The 15564-nt window shown below is 37.5% G+C and overlaps 1 protein-coding gene across 1 annotated transcript in view; it reads right to left on the reverse strand.

The window, feature by feature from the left end:
- Positions 1-5411: 5411 nt before the first annotated feature.
- The window catches only part of LOC117409355 (endoplasmic reticulum metallopeptidase 1-like), a 34281-nt gene continuing 24128 nt past the window's right edge, over positions 5412-15564 (reverse strand). Inside the window, exons 10-15 of the mRNA XM_058993424.1 lie at positions 15158-15348; positions 14382-14534; positions 13294-13496; positions 12866-12981; positions 12236-12399; positions 5412-10046 (exon numbers count right to left, since the gene is read on the reverse strand). Of these exons, the coding sequence (XP_058849407.1) occupies positions 9879-10046; positions 12236-12399; positions 12866-12981; positions 13294-13496; positions 14382-14534; positions 15158-15348 (995 nt within the window). The 3' untranslated portion in view covers positions 5412-9878. The remainder of the gene's footprint in view (positions 10047-12235; positions 12400-12865; positions 12982-13293; positions 13497-14381; positions 14535-15157; positions 15349-15564) is intronic.

Here is a 15564-nt window from a genome sequence, read left to right on the forward strand (position 1 = left end):
TAGTTTATTAAACACAGATAGGAACAGTGGGAACACCTTCATTTAGTAGTTGCTTGCTAACTCACTCATCTTGACTCAGCAGTATCTTGTCTCCAATTACTTCAGGAGTGTTTGTTTGCTAAATCTCTCTATTTTAACTTCCAAATGATGAATGAGATATTCACAGCAAAGGTTAGCACAACCACAGTGTGCAATCCCAGAAGTGCATGCCCCTTGAACTGGATATTTTATATAAGCTGTCCCTATGCAGAAAGCTGAGGGAGGGTTGACTGTTGCTTGATTTGTTACCAAGTAACCATGAAGTGTAGTCAGCTTGGGATTTTTTTTTTTTGTGTGACATTTTTTAGTGTATATTATATACACACTTTTTAAACCTACTGTATTGTTTTCTTGAGAATGTTACAAATAGTGAATAGGTTACTATGGTAATGTGGCGTGGCAGCTTGCATTTCCCTCCAATGAGACCGGGACAGCCAGTACAGATGCTGAGTTTATTCACAATTTCTTCAGGCTGCTTCAACTTCTCTGTGAAAGGTGTATGTGTCTACCCAGAGAGGCTGAAACATCTATCTCACCAGTAAATGCAATTGAAAGGTCTTCAGTGTTTTTATGTTGCCTTCTAAACAGCACCTTTTTACAATCTCATACTGGATCATTTCATGATGGACCTTTTTTACAGGCACTGCATATCTGCTCCATACATTACTAGTCAGGATTTTGTTCTATGGTAATATTGTAAATAGCATGAGTAGCTTTGATAGTAGGAAGCGTGTTCTTTTATTGACTTTGTATATGCTTCCCTTTTTCTATTTCAACTTTTGTTTGTTTTAAAATTGCAAAAAGTAAAATGGTTCTGAGTAGGACCTGTCCCTCCAATACATATTTCAGACAAGTTCAAATCTGATCAGGATCCATAAACCTTATTGCTTAATGTACGAGATGCTATTCAGAAATACTAGAAATTCAGGATGACACAACATTTTTTTTTTTCATTGCAGGCACATAACTGCGTGTGTGTAACCAACATAAGTTGAAGATAAACTAATGTATGTAAATTGATGGTCATTTAGGCATGGTTGCTGAGTAATGGTTAAGGTATGTACATTTGTCATTGGAGGCTACATTTGTTAACACTATATCTGAAAGTTTAATGACAGGATTGTAAAACAGTGATGAGTTGTTCTCATTTTTTCACAGCCACACAAGTAATTCTGGTCAATGTGTATTAAAAAATGCAACAGTAACATTAATTTACTTTTAATAGGACACTCCCCGTCTGAAAACTGCAAGGTCAGGGTCAGCTTGGCTGGGTGAAGGGCATGAAAAATATTGCCCCATAGAGCCGACAGATACTGGTTTACTGCTACAACAATATACCATGTACTACATAGACTACACAACAGAGAATCTCATATAAGGCTGAAGAATGAATCCAGACATGAGGGAAACATAGTAGTATATGATATTTACCTCGTATCACTTAATATAAAAGACAACGGGTTACAGTTAGGGTTAGGTTTAGGGATAGAGTTAGGGTTAGGGAAAGCAGCTTACAAACTTGGTTTAAATCTTGACAGTTATGTTTTAAACAATTTAATCAGAACAAAGTCCCAGATTGTACAGAATTATAATCTAGCCAAAAAACATTATTAAATAAAAAATAACGTGTAAATGAAGTTTTAAACTAACAGAATGATGTGTTTCAGTAAATGCATTCATAAATGTTTGAGGAATAGTTTATTATATTCGATTGAAATTAGAATCATATGAAAAACAAATGTACAACTATAGATAACTGAATTTAAATAAGGCATATGAAGCCTGTCTCATGATTGCCTATCCCCTGGAGCGCCACGTTGCTTATGTAATAATCACATGGCGATGAGAGCTACAAGGCTGGATTGCAAGAGATTATATGTAGTCTTGAAATATTCACATTTGTGAATCTGGGAAAAATGTTGCACTCATTTCAAAGAACCCAGCTTTAAAAGAAGACCTGTGTTTTAACTGATGCTGATGTTTTGTGAAAGGTTTTTTTTTTCTGCAGTAACCGGTGATAATCCTTTTTAAGGAAATTGTTTCATCTGTTGCCCGTTGGTATTGAAACACAGACACCTGAGCGGTTCATTACCTCGGATTGCTCTGCTGTCACTAATCTGTGTTGTGTCTCTCAGGGACACTATTAACACAGCTGTCAACTGTTTGTTTTTCTTACTGCCTAGGCTGTGTCATCACAGTTCTCTTTCATTATTGTATTGTGCCAACTAAAGAAAATACGTTATTCCTGATAGATTTCGACTCATTTGGACCATTTTTCCAAGTAGATAAACCAACCCATGCAGTTTTGAGTGGATGATTGTAAAGCTGCTTCTGATCAGTTACAACAGCAGCATCTCAGAGGCCATCTGAATCATCCTGGGAATCCTAAAATAAGGCATGGTTCCACAGTTCAAACCCCCTGAAACCTTTCCTCTGATACACATTGGCATTTAAAAGAAATAATACAAATTATTGGAAAACACACTGTTCTCCAGGTGAACTTCCTGAACATAAAGGAAGTTCCTCTTTAAGTTCACCCTTAGAAAACAAAAGACAACACATAACATGGAAAATGACATTATTTTGTTTAAGAGGTGGTGTAAAACAAATTATTCTGTTATGGTGAAAAAGGAATTCAAATTGTGTCAGAAATATTGAATTCGGCTTTTTAATTAAACCATGTAAATATGTCTGAATACAAGGGTGATCTATAAATTAACTGAAATTAGGCATAATGTATCAATATTGAGTCCAAGGGTTACAGAAACAACAACAGAATAAATAAAAATAACAATAAAATAACTGAACTGACCTGTCAGATGAACTTTCTTTACCTTCCATTTTGAAGATGAGACCTTGGTGTCTTGAAAGCTAATGGATTTGATCAATATTCAGCTGATACTATTACAAATCTTCTGTTGTTTACTTCATTAAAATAGACCCTGACATCTCAGCAGTTTCCAGGGAAGGGAAGGGTTATTGATTTCCAAACTCAGTATCTGCAGGTCTTTGAATTACCTGGATTACAGTGTGCAGGTGTGTTAAACCATTAAGTACCAAAAATCAGAAAACGCTGTATTTATGTAATTTGATACATTACATTTTGACAACTTTTGTGGTTAACAACATTAGAGTAAGTTATCATTACAATATAGTTAAAGAGAACATTAAAATAACAGGTAGATGCCAGTGAAAAAAATGTTCCAAAAAGTAAAAAGTAGCCTGTCTTCAAATGAGGAAAATGGCACAAACAGGTTTTTCCTTGTTGAACAAATTGTCGTTTCCATGAAATTAGGATAGCAATCAGGCCTTGCAAATCTGTCTGGTCTGCAGTGAAGTAACGCCTGTCTGTGACACAGATAAACATTCAGGTTAAATGCTGAATTCAATGCAGTGTATAGTTTTTGTCTCTGTACTATTAATTTTTTTAACGGTTTTCTGTTCATTATGAGTAAGAATAAATTATTGAAAACTAAAACCTTACTTTATGTGTTTGTGTTTTAGCATAGAGGCCATTTGAATAAATCGAATGCTTTTAAACTGTGTTGATGTCAACTACCTCCCAATGTGAAAAGTGAACTAACATGAACATTTCTTGTGACACTAACACTAATCTGTTTTTGTGTGGTGGAATTGTGTTATTTAGATATTCACATAATGCAGGCGATTGGAAGACATAACTGTTAATGTGTTGGTTAAAACCTTTTTAGATTGTAGCTGCATTATCCACTCATTTTTCCATATGCTAGATTTCAGTTGGTGTTTGTCTGTTTGCCTGTAAATCCATTACGCTTGCTCTGTGCCATTAGTTTGGGTGAGGCTCTATCATTTCCTGTAGTGTAGCCCCCCACAAAAATGACTGGAAATGTAAGGACTGTGATGGTGCGCTTTCTTAGAAATCCTTCTGTCAGATGATGTCGGATGAGAGTTAGATTCTCCCACTTCAGATCACACTGCTCCTTCTATAACTATTCACCAGAATCCAAGGTAGCACTGTCCCCTGCATTCCAGTGGTGTTAGGCAGTTCTCTAGCCAGAGGCAAGTCTCTCATAGACACTGTGGACAACTGCTTTTCATAAACATGGTTATGCTGTATCTTCTGGTACTATGCGAGAGTCCCCTATATTAGTACACGGATCTATTCATGTGGTACTAACTAGTTCTGACAGTGTTGGGTCTTCCCTTATCAGATGCTTGCTTGTGAGCAAGCCAGCTTTAACTAAACCTGGCTCGAGTGTTGTTATTTTCTATATGGCAGATTCAGCCTTTTGTTAACTGTGATGCTGGAGTGTACTCATCTTCTCATTCTAATGTACACGATTGTGGTCTGTGAGAATCTATGCTGGTCGAGATATCCATGTTAAAACAATTGATTTGCCTGTTACAGCTTTATCTACTTTTAGGACATTCATTCCACAAAGAATAGTTGTTCCTCTAATCACAGGGGTAGTAGTCAAAACTTGCAGTCAGTTTTGTCTGGCTGATGCAGACTGCATGGCAGATGTTCTAATGAAAATGATAGCTCTGCTATAAAAAAATATTTTTGCTTCTGGGGTAAGACATGGATAAAGCCAGTGCTGTGTAAATTCATAAAATCGTTGTCTAGGTAGCCACTGAATACAGACTAATCCATTCATAGAGAATACCAGCCCTTTCGTGCAAATCAGTTACACAACTGAAACTAATCAACAAAACCCCTTGGCCTGCTCAAGCCCACAGATATGTCAGGGATTGCAAGCTGTCATCTGCAAGGCAGGCCTCTGGGTTGCATATGTCTTTATAGGTGTTTCTATTACAAGGTCCCAAATTGTGAACAAAGAGGATTTTAAGCATTGTAGTTGAAGAGAAAGTTATTCAATTTTAGTTTGTCCTTTTTGGCCTACCTTGTGGCTCTGGTGGCCTACATGAGACAGACTCTTGCTATCTCAGAAAATTGAAACAGTACTGCAACAATATTAAACACGCTTCACTTCCCAGATATTACTGTCAATATCAATCAATCAATACAATCATTTTTATATAGCTCCTTTCATGGCAAAGCGCTTCACGATCAAAAACCGAAAAAAGTTAAATAAAATACAAAAATGTAAAATGTGTTCACACTCCAAAGGGTTGAGATACCAAATTGGCCTTTAGCCATGACTTAAACTTTGCCAGGTAATCAGCATTTCTGATGATCCCTGGTGAAGCATTTCAGAGAGCTGGAGCATGGTGGGAAAAACTATTCATAAGTGTCTACTCTTGCCATCTATTCAAAGGGAGATGGTTCCAACTAAAGCGTGTGTTGAAATAATACAAAAAATATATACAAATGATGTAATTCTTATAATTATATGAAATTAAACAAGACAGGTAATAACACAAAATGAAAATCTTTTTACAAAACCATCCATTTATTTGAACAGCCATTTTTACATGTTTTTTTTTTTTTCAGTAACCAAAATTATTTACTCTAAGAGTGCAAGTCAAAATTTAGAATTTTCTTCTTAATGCTGTATAAATAAAAAACATTGTCCCCTGCTTTTGGAAACGTTGCCTTGTGTGTGTGTGTGTATATATATATATATATATATATATACATACACACACACACACACACACCGTGTAGCAGACTAGCTTTGGCATGCATAAGCAATCCAAATTTAGAGCTATAACAACCCTGCAATTATTCACTTCACTTCACAGACCAGGCAGTCGTTTAGTCCATCTTTTTTTTTAATTGATACCCACTGGACTGTACTTTGCTAAATGGTAGAGCCCACAGTGCCCAGCAAAGTGGACAGAAGGCCTTGAGCAAAGTGACTGGCTGGCTGGCTGGCTGGCTGATGCTTTGACAGCAACCCCACCCAATGGTGGTGGGAAAAGGTTCATTCTGCCAACATATAAGAGGCAAAGGGTTCTGCATAGCAGCGGAGGTACAGCACCACTGGGGAATAGTGCAGCAGCTATTAGCCTGATTCTTCACCTCCCGTGATGCAAGTTTACATTGGGCCACAATTGGCATCATGTTTACGCCATCTCCAATCTTTAAGGAAAAAGCCATGTAACAATGTAAAGAGCGAAACAAAAAAGTGACAAGTTCTGTAGTAAAGAAATGTGCTACTTTATCCACTTTACTTAATGATTATGTGCTGCTTTAATTCTTTTACATTTAATTTTATGGTTAACCTCTCCACTGCAACCCAAAACAATTGTATATAGTAGAGAACTATGCGAGAGTCCCCTATACCAAGTACAAGGATCTATTCATGTAGTATAGACTAGTTCTGACAGTGTTGTCTCTTCCCTTATCAGATGCTTTCAAGGCAACTTGTGAGCAAGCCAACTTTAACTAAACCTGGCCCGAGTGTTGTTATTTTCTATATGGCAGATTCAGCCTTTTGTTGATCTATTTTAATCTTCAATGTATCTGGAACATGAAGGCACGTTGTGATAGATTCACTAAGCATTTTTGCCCTTAGTGCTAAGTTTTCTTTGCAAGAAATACCTAAGGTGGTGCTTGGTGGAAAAGCAGGTTTTGAATCTCACAAATTAAACTAGCTCCTAACTCATTTGGAATTAGTCCACACCCTCAAAATGGATGTCAATAGGGAAATGAATGACAAATGAATCTGGATGTAGCTGTCCCTTTCTCTTTGAACTCCCCCGTGAGATCACATGACTGTGTTTGGAAGGGCAACAGCGCTTTTGTGGGGGGGGGGGGGAGGGGGGGGGGGGGGGGGAAGAGAAAAAGAAAAAGCCATTTTGGGTAAAACTGTGAAACTGTGCAGGTTAGGACTGAGGTGTGGTCTTGTGTAGCCAACACTGCGCCTGTACCGAGCCAGGGAAATTATCTTCCACCTTACACACGCAAAGCTAAATGAGAACATTACTTAAATGTTGTTACATAAAGCTTTTATTTTTTGCCATTTAGTAAAACAAAACCGGGTAAACTTGCTTAGTGAATCAGGTCCATTAAATTTGCCCCTTGATGTTGTAGGTGCATTTCTTTTGCACAGAACAATGGATTCCCACCGCAGTAAGACTATCAGCTAGAAGCAAGATCCATTACTTTTGTCAGTAGATTTACAACAAACATTTTTACATTGTTTACTATGAATTACCATACACAAATTCAAAATCTTAAAGGAAGAAAAATAAATGATAATTTTATAATAAAAAAAAGCAACAAACACATTGATTTGCAAAAAAGCTAAATCTAAAACAAGACACTTAAAATAAGTTATCCTGAGAAATGTAAAATGGCTCACAGTGTCAAATTTTTAAATAAGATTAGCAGTTTTAAATAAGCCGTTCATAAGCCGACGAAATAACAAACAGCCACACCTGCGTGAAGGTTTCACTTCCGCAATGAATGTCTCTGTTTAGCCATATTTGTGAGACACACAATGAGCCAGATTGCAGCAGGGATGAAGAAACATTTGCTCTAATCAACATTTGCTCAATGCAAAGACGCTTGGATGTAAGCGTCAGTAACAAGCTGCTTCCGGGGCATTGATACGCATATTGTGTACATTTGTCTGTCACCCAGGTCGACCCTGCTTTATCAAAAGCAGTGTGAACTCACGTACCCAACCCGCATGACACCAGGTCCTGACCCGGGTAGGTTCCAACCCAGGTAAAGCATGCCAGTGTGAAAAGGGCTCCATATCCAGGTCTACAGGAGCTGTCGTTTTGATCAGACTCAGTTCAGTCACCATGTTAAAACACTCATGCTACCTACACTGATCTCTTTTTATAGAATTGACATCAACAATCACCACATTTTCAAAAAGTGTTGGTTAGGAACTATATAAAAGCTAGTATTGGCTAGTTGATATCCATTGAACATTCTTTTCCACCTTTTTAGTACATTAACTTATCCTTTTATGTTTAGTCTAACCTGCCTATTTATTTTTTTGTCGGCTTGTCTTGTTTAATCATCATCTTAAGAATCCATGTAGGAGTTTAATTTTAGCCATGGACCAATAAGACATTCCCTCATTCTTTGATTTAATAAAACCACAGTGACTACATTTAAATTAGTAAAAACACAATAAAATCAGACAGCTTTTTGTTCACAGCTTAGTTTTTAGGACTTAGAATTAGTCAGCTTTGCCTCTCTTACTACTTAAACAGAGTCTATGCAGGTTAATTCATTCCTGGAATACAAATACTGGAGGGAAACTAATGTGATATGCATTTTAAAGCTTTTCTGTTATCACCAGCAATGGCATTAAATATATGGTAGTGTACCCACAAGAACTAGTTGGACTAAAAGCTGATTTAGAATATTAAACTTATTTGTGGGCAGTAATCAATTTTCTATAGATATGGAAACAGCTCTCTAACCACATCCTAGCAGGCTATATTTGGCTTTAGAGCACCAACAGCACATTATAATTCCCCAGTTTCCTCCCAGCCAAAATATCGGCAATATATCTTATTATTTTAAGTATTGGGGTCAAAATAATTAAAATATATCATGATTTTACTCTAGACTTGCTCCCGTCTTTTGTGGTTTTTCACCAGAACCAGAAGCTGAACTCATGTCATTATTCAAGACTATGGGGGGAAACTCAAAAGCCATACTCCAAAGTGTTATTTGTGCAACTTTTTAAAAACTAGAAAACCACCATAAAATATATAAAACTTGACAAAAACAACCAAAAAATGCAATCCAAGGAGTCGGAGGTATTCTTAATTTTTTTTTTTCTAACCAACAGTGTTTCTCTTGGTGCTAATGGCACTTTGCAGTAAAGTGTTTTGTGAATTCGCTCCATACAGTTTGGCAGCTAAGATGTATTAACATTGCACTATAAGCAAACATTTTGCACTGAAGAAATCTTAACACCAGGCCTGTATGTGAAACAGGAACTGTTTTCAGGCTCAAGTCTCCAACAGACATACTGCAAGGTTTTCCAGATGTTCAACATGTCAAAAAGTCTGACAATAAAAATGTGTTTTATTAGTGTCCCAGTCCAATAGCATAACACAGCCCTCCCAAAACAGTAACCATTAAACTACAATGTTTCCTGTACCATGCTCCTTTACTTTCACAAATTTACAAAATAAAAAAATAAAAGCATTTATCTTTTTTTAAAACAAGAATTTTAGGTATAGACCGTTTCCATGGCCACGTGTCCAAATGAATAAGACAGTAGAGTCCCCTGAACTACACTTGTCAAAGACACAAACATGAACAAAACTGTTTTAAATGGTGACTGAGCAAAAGTCTAATTTTGCATAAAATTATGTTTTTTACTTGTTTCAAACTTCAAACTATATCAGCACTGGAAAAATGCTGTTCTTTGTCTTGTATGAACACAACGTATCTAAGCTAACAGCATTCAGTGCTTTGCAAAGTTTATGTACGGAAAGCTCTAGCGACTGAAGTCCCTTTTTATCCACAGGTATGACACTGTCTATGTGCCTCACAATAGTACAGGCTCTATGCTCATTAAATAGCCTCCCTGCAGCTGCTAACAACTCAATCAGTTTACTGTATGCAGCCTCTTCATCTGGAACTGGATTGAGACTGCCAGATCTCATTACACGTAGTCTCCCAAAAAAAGGCTGATTTTGCTATTTGAGATCATAGCAGCTGTCAAAAGGCAAGAATGGCTTCACATCCATCTCTAATCCTCTGAACCATGGTATAAAAGAAAAATGGGGGATAGAGAGAAAAAAAAATCCTAACACTAACCCATAACTGTTTTAGTACAGCGTTTTACAGTCTTTAGTAAATAAGTATGTTTGGGGGTTAATTAAATAAAAACAAAATAATCAAACTGTGGAATTGTTGCATTTCCCGTTCAAGCTTCAGCAGTCTGTCTGAGTCGGTAGGTGTGGTGTTGACTCTAGTATTGGTAGAGGTTGTAAGTGCTGACCCAGTGGGAAGGGAAGGACCAGTCAGGAAACCTGTGGAGTAGCTCCATCAGCTGAGGAGTCTTCTGATCCTCCCCAAAGAAGTAGTGAGACGCAATGCCAATAGAGATCATCTCCTCCCCTGAGTTGGACTTAGGGGCCTGGAACATAGAAAACACAGCACTGTACTAATGTGTCGGGCCGTATCCTTGAAACATTCTTAAGACATCTTCTCAAATCCAACATTTTCCTTAAGTTTGTACTGCTGTTCACTACCATTTTTCTTAATTTTGTTCTTAACTTTTTTTGTAAGACACACAAAGAAAAATACTTTGCAGAATGACCATTTTTTATAAAATTGTTCTTCTATTTAAGATAGCAAAGTCCTTGCTTTAAATGAATAGCTATTATAACTAAATAACTATTAAGAATAACTATTTTCATTAACTGAAAAGGTGATAAAGGGTTCGACAAAAATGTAATCCCTGATACATTATGTGTAGTGGGCTGAACCTCACATGATCAATTTGTTATGCAAGCTGGTGTAAAGCTGCATCCACACTGGACGTGAGCGAATCATTTAGAAGTCACTGCAGTCAAATGGGAGGATCCACACCAGCAGCGAGCGACGCCGCTTTGAGAAAAGGTTGCAACGTTAAAATAGAACTTGTTTCTATTTTTTTTTCGTCGCGTGAAATGAAATTGACCAGTCGGAAGCAAGGTTAACACCCTTGACACACACCAAACACGTGCCTCAAAACACGTCACGCCTGAAAACAAGTTCATCATTTTATGCAGTCCCAGCAGTCGTGGCTTGCAGGTGGTGTATTTAACACCTAGACATTTACTTTCCGATTATGCAAATTGCATTAAAATAGGTTTATTAATAAGCAAAAATAAACTGGAGCATACATGCAGTCTATATATCCAGCATTTAAATGAAAAATGTGCACTTTTAATGCTTTTAAAAATGACACAAAAAGGTCCATCATTCACACAGCTTGAACATGTGACCTAATTTTAAGCAAAGTTTTTTTTTTTGTTTGTTTGCTTTTGATAAATAACATTTTGTTCACTAAATTGTTCTGTGGCACAAATCCGTGACAAGAAGAATGCCTGCATAAAGAGATTCACCAAACAAACAAAAATATTATCAAGGTCTTATTATTCTATACATTGTAAAACAAAGCCAGCAACACGTTTGTATTCTATGTGACACATCCCAACATTACCAAGCTCAGAGTTTTAAAGATTATGACTATGAGCCATATCTGTTTACCGGACTGTTTTAAAAGTAAAAACTAAATAAAAGTCTTGCCATGGCACATGACCTTGTTCTGTTTATAATTATTCATAAGTAAATTAAGTCAGAGACGGCTCAAACATTCGCCCATGATCTTATATGTCACAGTCTTCAATAGCATTTACGGTAAAGTAGAAAAATAGATTTGTAGAACAGCATCAGTAGTAATACAAGGTAAGTGGTGACTTGCGCATAATAACACGGATAATAATAATAATAATAATAATAATGTTGCACTTCAAAATACTTAAAAGAAGTTAATAAAAAGAATCAATGAAGGAATTTGTAAAGAAACACAATTGAGATTGCATTAAGTTGTGTATATAAATGTATAATAATAAAATAATTTTGTTGAAAATATCAGTTCAGCTATACTACTATTGTCCAGCTGTCTATTGAAATAACACAGTGCTGCTATAATTGTGGGTAGGTCCCTTCATTAGTTGAAAAGGAGAACAATTCTGTCTTGGGTTTTCTTTTCCCCGCAACTACTTATACAGCACAGACATTTTTGTTTATTGAATGCAACATTAATCATAATAATACATCAATGATACATCAGTCATAATAATGTACAATGTGAAAGATGTCTACTACACAAAATGAAAGCAGATACAAGTTCATTCCTTATGGAAAAGTAGACACACCATGTTTGTCACAGACTAGTGTGTTTCCACACGGAGGTAATATAGCTTATACAACGCTTCAATGGGCATGCGCCGGTACGTTTCAGAGCACATGTGAGGGTACATGCGGAAGTCATGTTTTTTGGCTCAGAAGAGGTGCTCGAGAACATTGATTTTGGACATAGCATTGGACAGGCATTATTGTGCAGATGTTTGAGCGCATACGGATTATTATATAATGACCAAATACATTCGGAACAGCAAGGTGGGATAGTTTATGTTTTAACTTTCACATAGTGCTGATGTACCCTTTAAACCACAACAACTGGTGATGTTAAAACACATTAACATGATACTTGAAGTTCTACAACCAACATCCTTTATAACACTTAAGGAATATATATCGTCTTGTTTTACTCACCTGCACTTCGAACCAGAAGCGCCAGGCTGGGGCGTCCAGCCCGTGGGAGTAGAAAATGAAATACTCCCCACCGAGGTCAAACTGCGGAGTGCCATCACCGAAGGACCAGCTGGTGAGTGCTGCTCCATGGCGGGGCAGAAGATACAGGGACATGTGGCTGGGTCCTTAAAGAGGAGACAGTAACACATGTATTGTCCATGAACAAAGAAGCAAGGCAGGAGAAAGCAAGCCATTCCAGATTAAAAGATGTGTTGAGCAATATAGTTGTGCTCCAAAACGATGGGAGCCAAGGTAATGGGAATCCTATTGTCCCTGCTGTCCTTATGCTTGTGCAGTTAATCTTTTTATTTTCTATATGTTTCCGATATAGGAAACTGATATGCTTGCCCACATTTTGGATTCATGTTCCACATGAATTGCACCAGAATAACTGGAACTTGAATCGTAGACTTTTCAGTTTCATGAAAATGTATTTAGCCACACAAGGGCTAATACAAACATTCGGGAATAAATACCGAGGTAAAGCTGTGAGAAACAAAGTCAAGCAGACAAATACATTCGCTGGCGATGATGCTCCATTAGGGGAGCAGTGAACTAATGAGCAGTAGGGTAATGAATTGTCTTTCCTACCTTTGACTTCAAATGATAGCTTGGTGGTCCCCCAGTCTGTTTGTTGCTTTGACAGCAGTGCGAACTCAATAGGGGTCTTTGGAAACACCTCTGGGGCAGGCAAGTACCAATTTTTCCTGGTGAACAAGGCACAGGCATAAATGAACCCACATATTTAAATGATTAAGGTAATTCTGTTAAGCCAGCTGTCCCTTAGCCTAAACTGTTAACCTACACCTACCTACATTTCCTAATTAGCATTTTAAAAATCAAGCATGTAAGATTTAAATGTTAAAAAACAAAAATAATAAATACTGTATCCAGAGTAATAATCTTATTATCAAAATGGCACCTGGGACAAGATTTGGAGATTCAAGAAAAATTCACATACTGAACACTGTTGAATTAAAACTTCAACTTTCCCATAGTATCCCATCTCTATTACTCACTTAACAAGAAACTCAACAGGCAGGAACCAGGGAAAGCCACAGAAGGGAACCTGTTTGTCACATGGGGCTCGAATGGTGTCATTTATTTCAGGGATGTGTGGAGTCACATATTTCATTCCTGTGTAGTCAAACCCATTGATCCAGATCCCAGAGTCCTTCTTGACGACTTCTCCACTGAGGTCATGGAAGGTCCTGGTGGTATGCTACAACAATATGGTGGCACAGTGACCAAGTTACTTTACAATACATTGCTGGAGACCTTTTTCTGTGTTCTTGACAGTTACCATTCAGTGTATTTTAAGTGGGTTAAAAAAGGAACTGAATGTTACATCTAGTCATTTTGCAATGGTGATAAATGGTGATAAACTATTTGGTGTACCCGATACACTTGTGAACTAGCTTGTTCACTATTACTTTGTATATATTTGAAGAAGAGACAAGTATGCAGTGATTCATATGCAGCCAGCAAGGGGTCCGATTAGGGTAAAAAAAGGGCAGTCTACATCAATGCACGTTAGTCCAACAGCAATATAGAGCCTACAGTACTGCATGTACTCACTTGCATGCTTGTAATGCAGGGACATAGTGAAAAGAAGAAAACAATACCTAGTATTCATAACAGGATACATTTTCCTTACAAAAAGACCAAGGTCCTGTCTACAAGGTGGATATTAAAGAGCAGCAGTGTTATCTGGGTATGACTAAATTCACCCCTAAACCGATACATTTTCAGATCTATTCAAGTCAGTTACCTAGCACTGTTGCCCAGGTCACCACTGAAAATGAGAATCTGCAAACATGGATGTATGGTGAAGAGGACCTCTGTGAAATGAGCAAGGCTTTGTTTGTTTCCTTTATTTTATTTTGGTGCCAGGGCTCATGAGGTGATGGGCGATGGCACTGATTACACTTAGGCAGGGTACATTCAGTTCTGTATCTCAAGCAGAGACTGAAAATAATGCCAAATTATGTAGTGGATTTGAGATAGGGACCAATATAAACTTGGGGGGGGAAGTTGAGCTCATCAAACTCATGCGTGACTTAACCCATAAGGAATGACCACAACGTTCTCTCCAAGCTCTTCTCACCTGGAGGACGATGCGTTTGGGCCGTGGGCTAGCTGAATCGCAGCTGTAGGGGAAGAACATGCCACAGGAAACCAGCACTGCCACCACACCAAAAATGGAAGCCAGCACCACTAGTGTCCGCTTCGTGCTTTTGGAAAGGTAAATTAAGTGTATCTAAAAATTGTAAAAGGAAATTCATATCAGCATTCTATATTTTATTTATTTATTATTTCACTACTATGAACATTTAACCCTTTCACCAAGTGCTCTATGCAGAAGCCGTCATTTTTTGGTAATAATTATTTTGGTCAACTTATTTTTCGGTTTTACTTTTTCAAATAACCGGAACATGCTAAATTTGTTTACAACACTCTGGTATTCCTAGTCCCAATGAGTTTTAGCTGGCATGTAATGTAGATACGTTGACTGAATACATATTTAAATGTACAGTAAAACCTCCATTATTCAATCAGCCCAGTGGAAATGTCCATGTGGTTCCAGACACATTGTACAGTATGTGAAAATGTAAGCTTGCTGCATATATAAGCACAAACAAAACAGGCACATCAGTAGCATCTCTCATGCCTAGATATACTAAGCAAGCTTCAGCACAATAGGAAAAGCGGCTCTACAAAAGGTATCCCTGTTGTTTTGGGCAGTGAATTTAAACTTTTCCAAGACTCATTTTTTTTTATTCAATAGTGGGCCTAAAACAGGCCTTATGTATCATCCTTTTGTGCTGACGTTAGTCAGTTCGAGCTCGGAGCATGTTTGGGATTCATTGCAAACATACTTACAAAGTAGGAGGACAGAATAATGATGCATCCTGCAGTAATGGAAGCCAGAACCACATCTGGAGGAATCTCCGTGCCACTGCGCCCAAGAATTGGAGTGAAGATCTCAAACACCACCCACATGAGAAACATGAAGTGTACGTAGGGTAGAGACAGCCCCAGCAGGTACAGGGCAGTGTACTTGACTGTGGCTCCTGTGGGAACAAACATGGACTATTAACAGAACATTACACCCTCAATTACACCCTGAACCAACATATTCTGCACAGCACATAAACAAAGTATTGGTCTATTTTAATGATCTAACCACCAGTGAATCTTAATCTTGCAGTCCTAAAATTTGTGATCTCGCGCTATAACAGACTTTCCAACACATTTCGGTAAAGTGAAAACACTTTTTTTTTTTCTTG

This window comes from Acipenser ruthenus, chromosome 2 (genome assembly GCF_902713425.1).
Source record: "Acipenser ruthenus chromosome 2, fAciRut3.2 maternal haplotype, whole genome shotgun sequence".
NCBI classification, from domain to species: Eukaryota; Metazoa; Chordata; class Actinopteri; order Acipenseriformes; family Acipenseridae; genus Acipenser; species Acipenser ruthenus.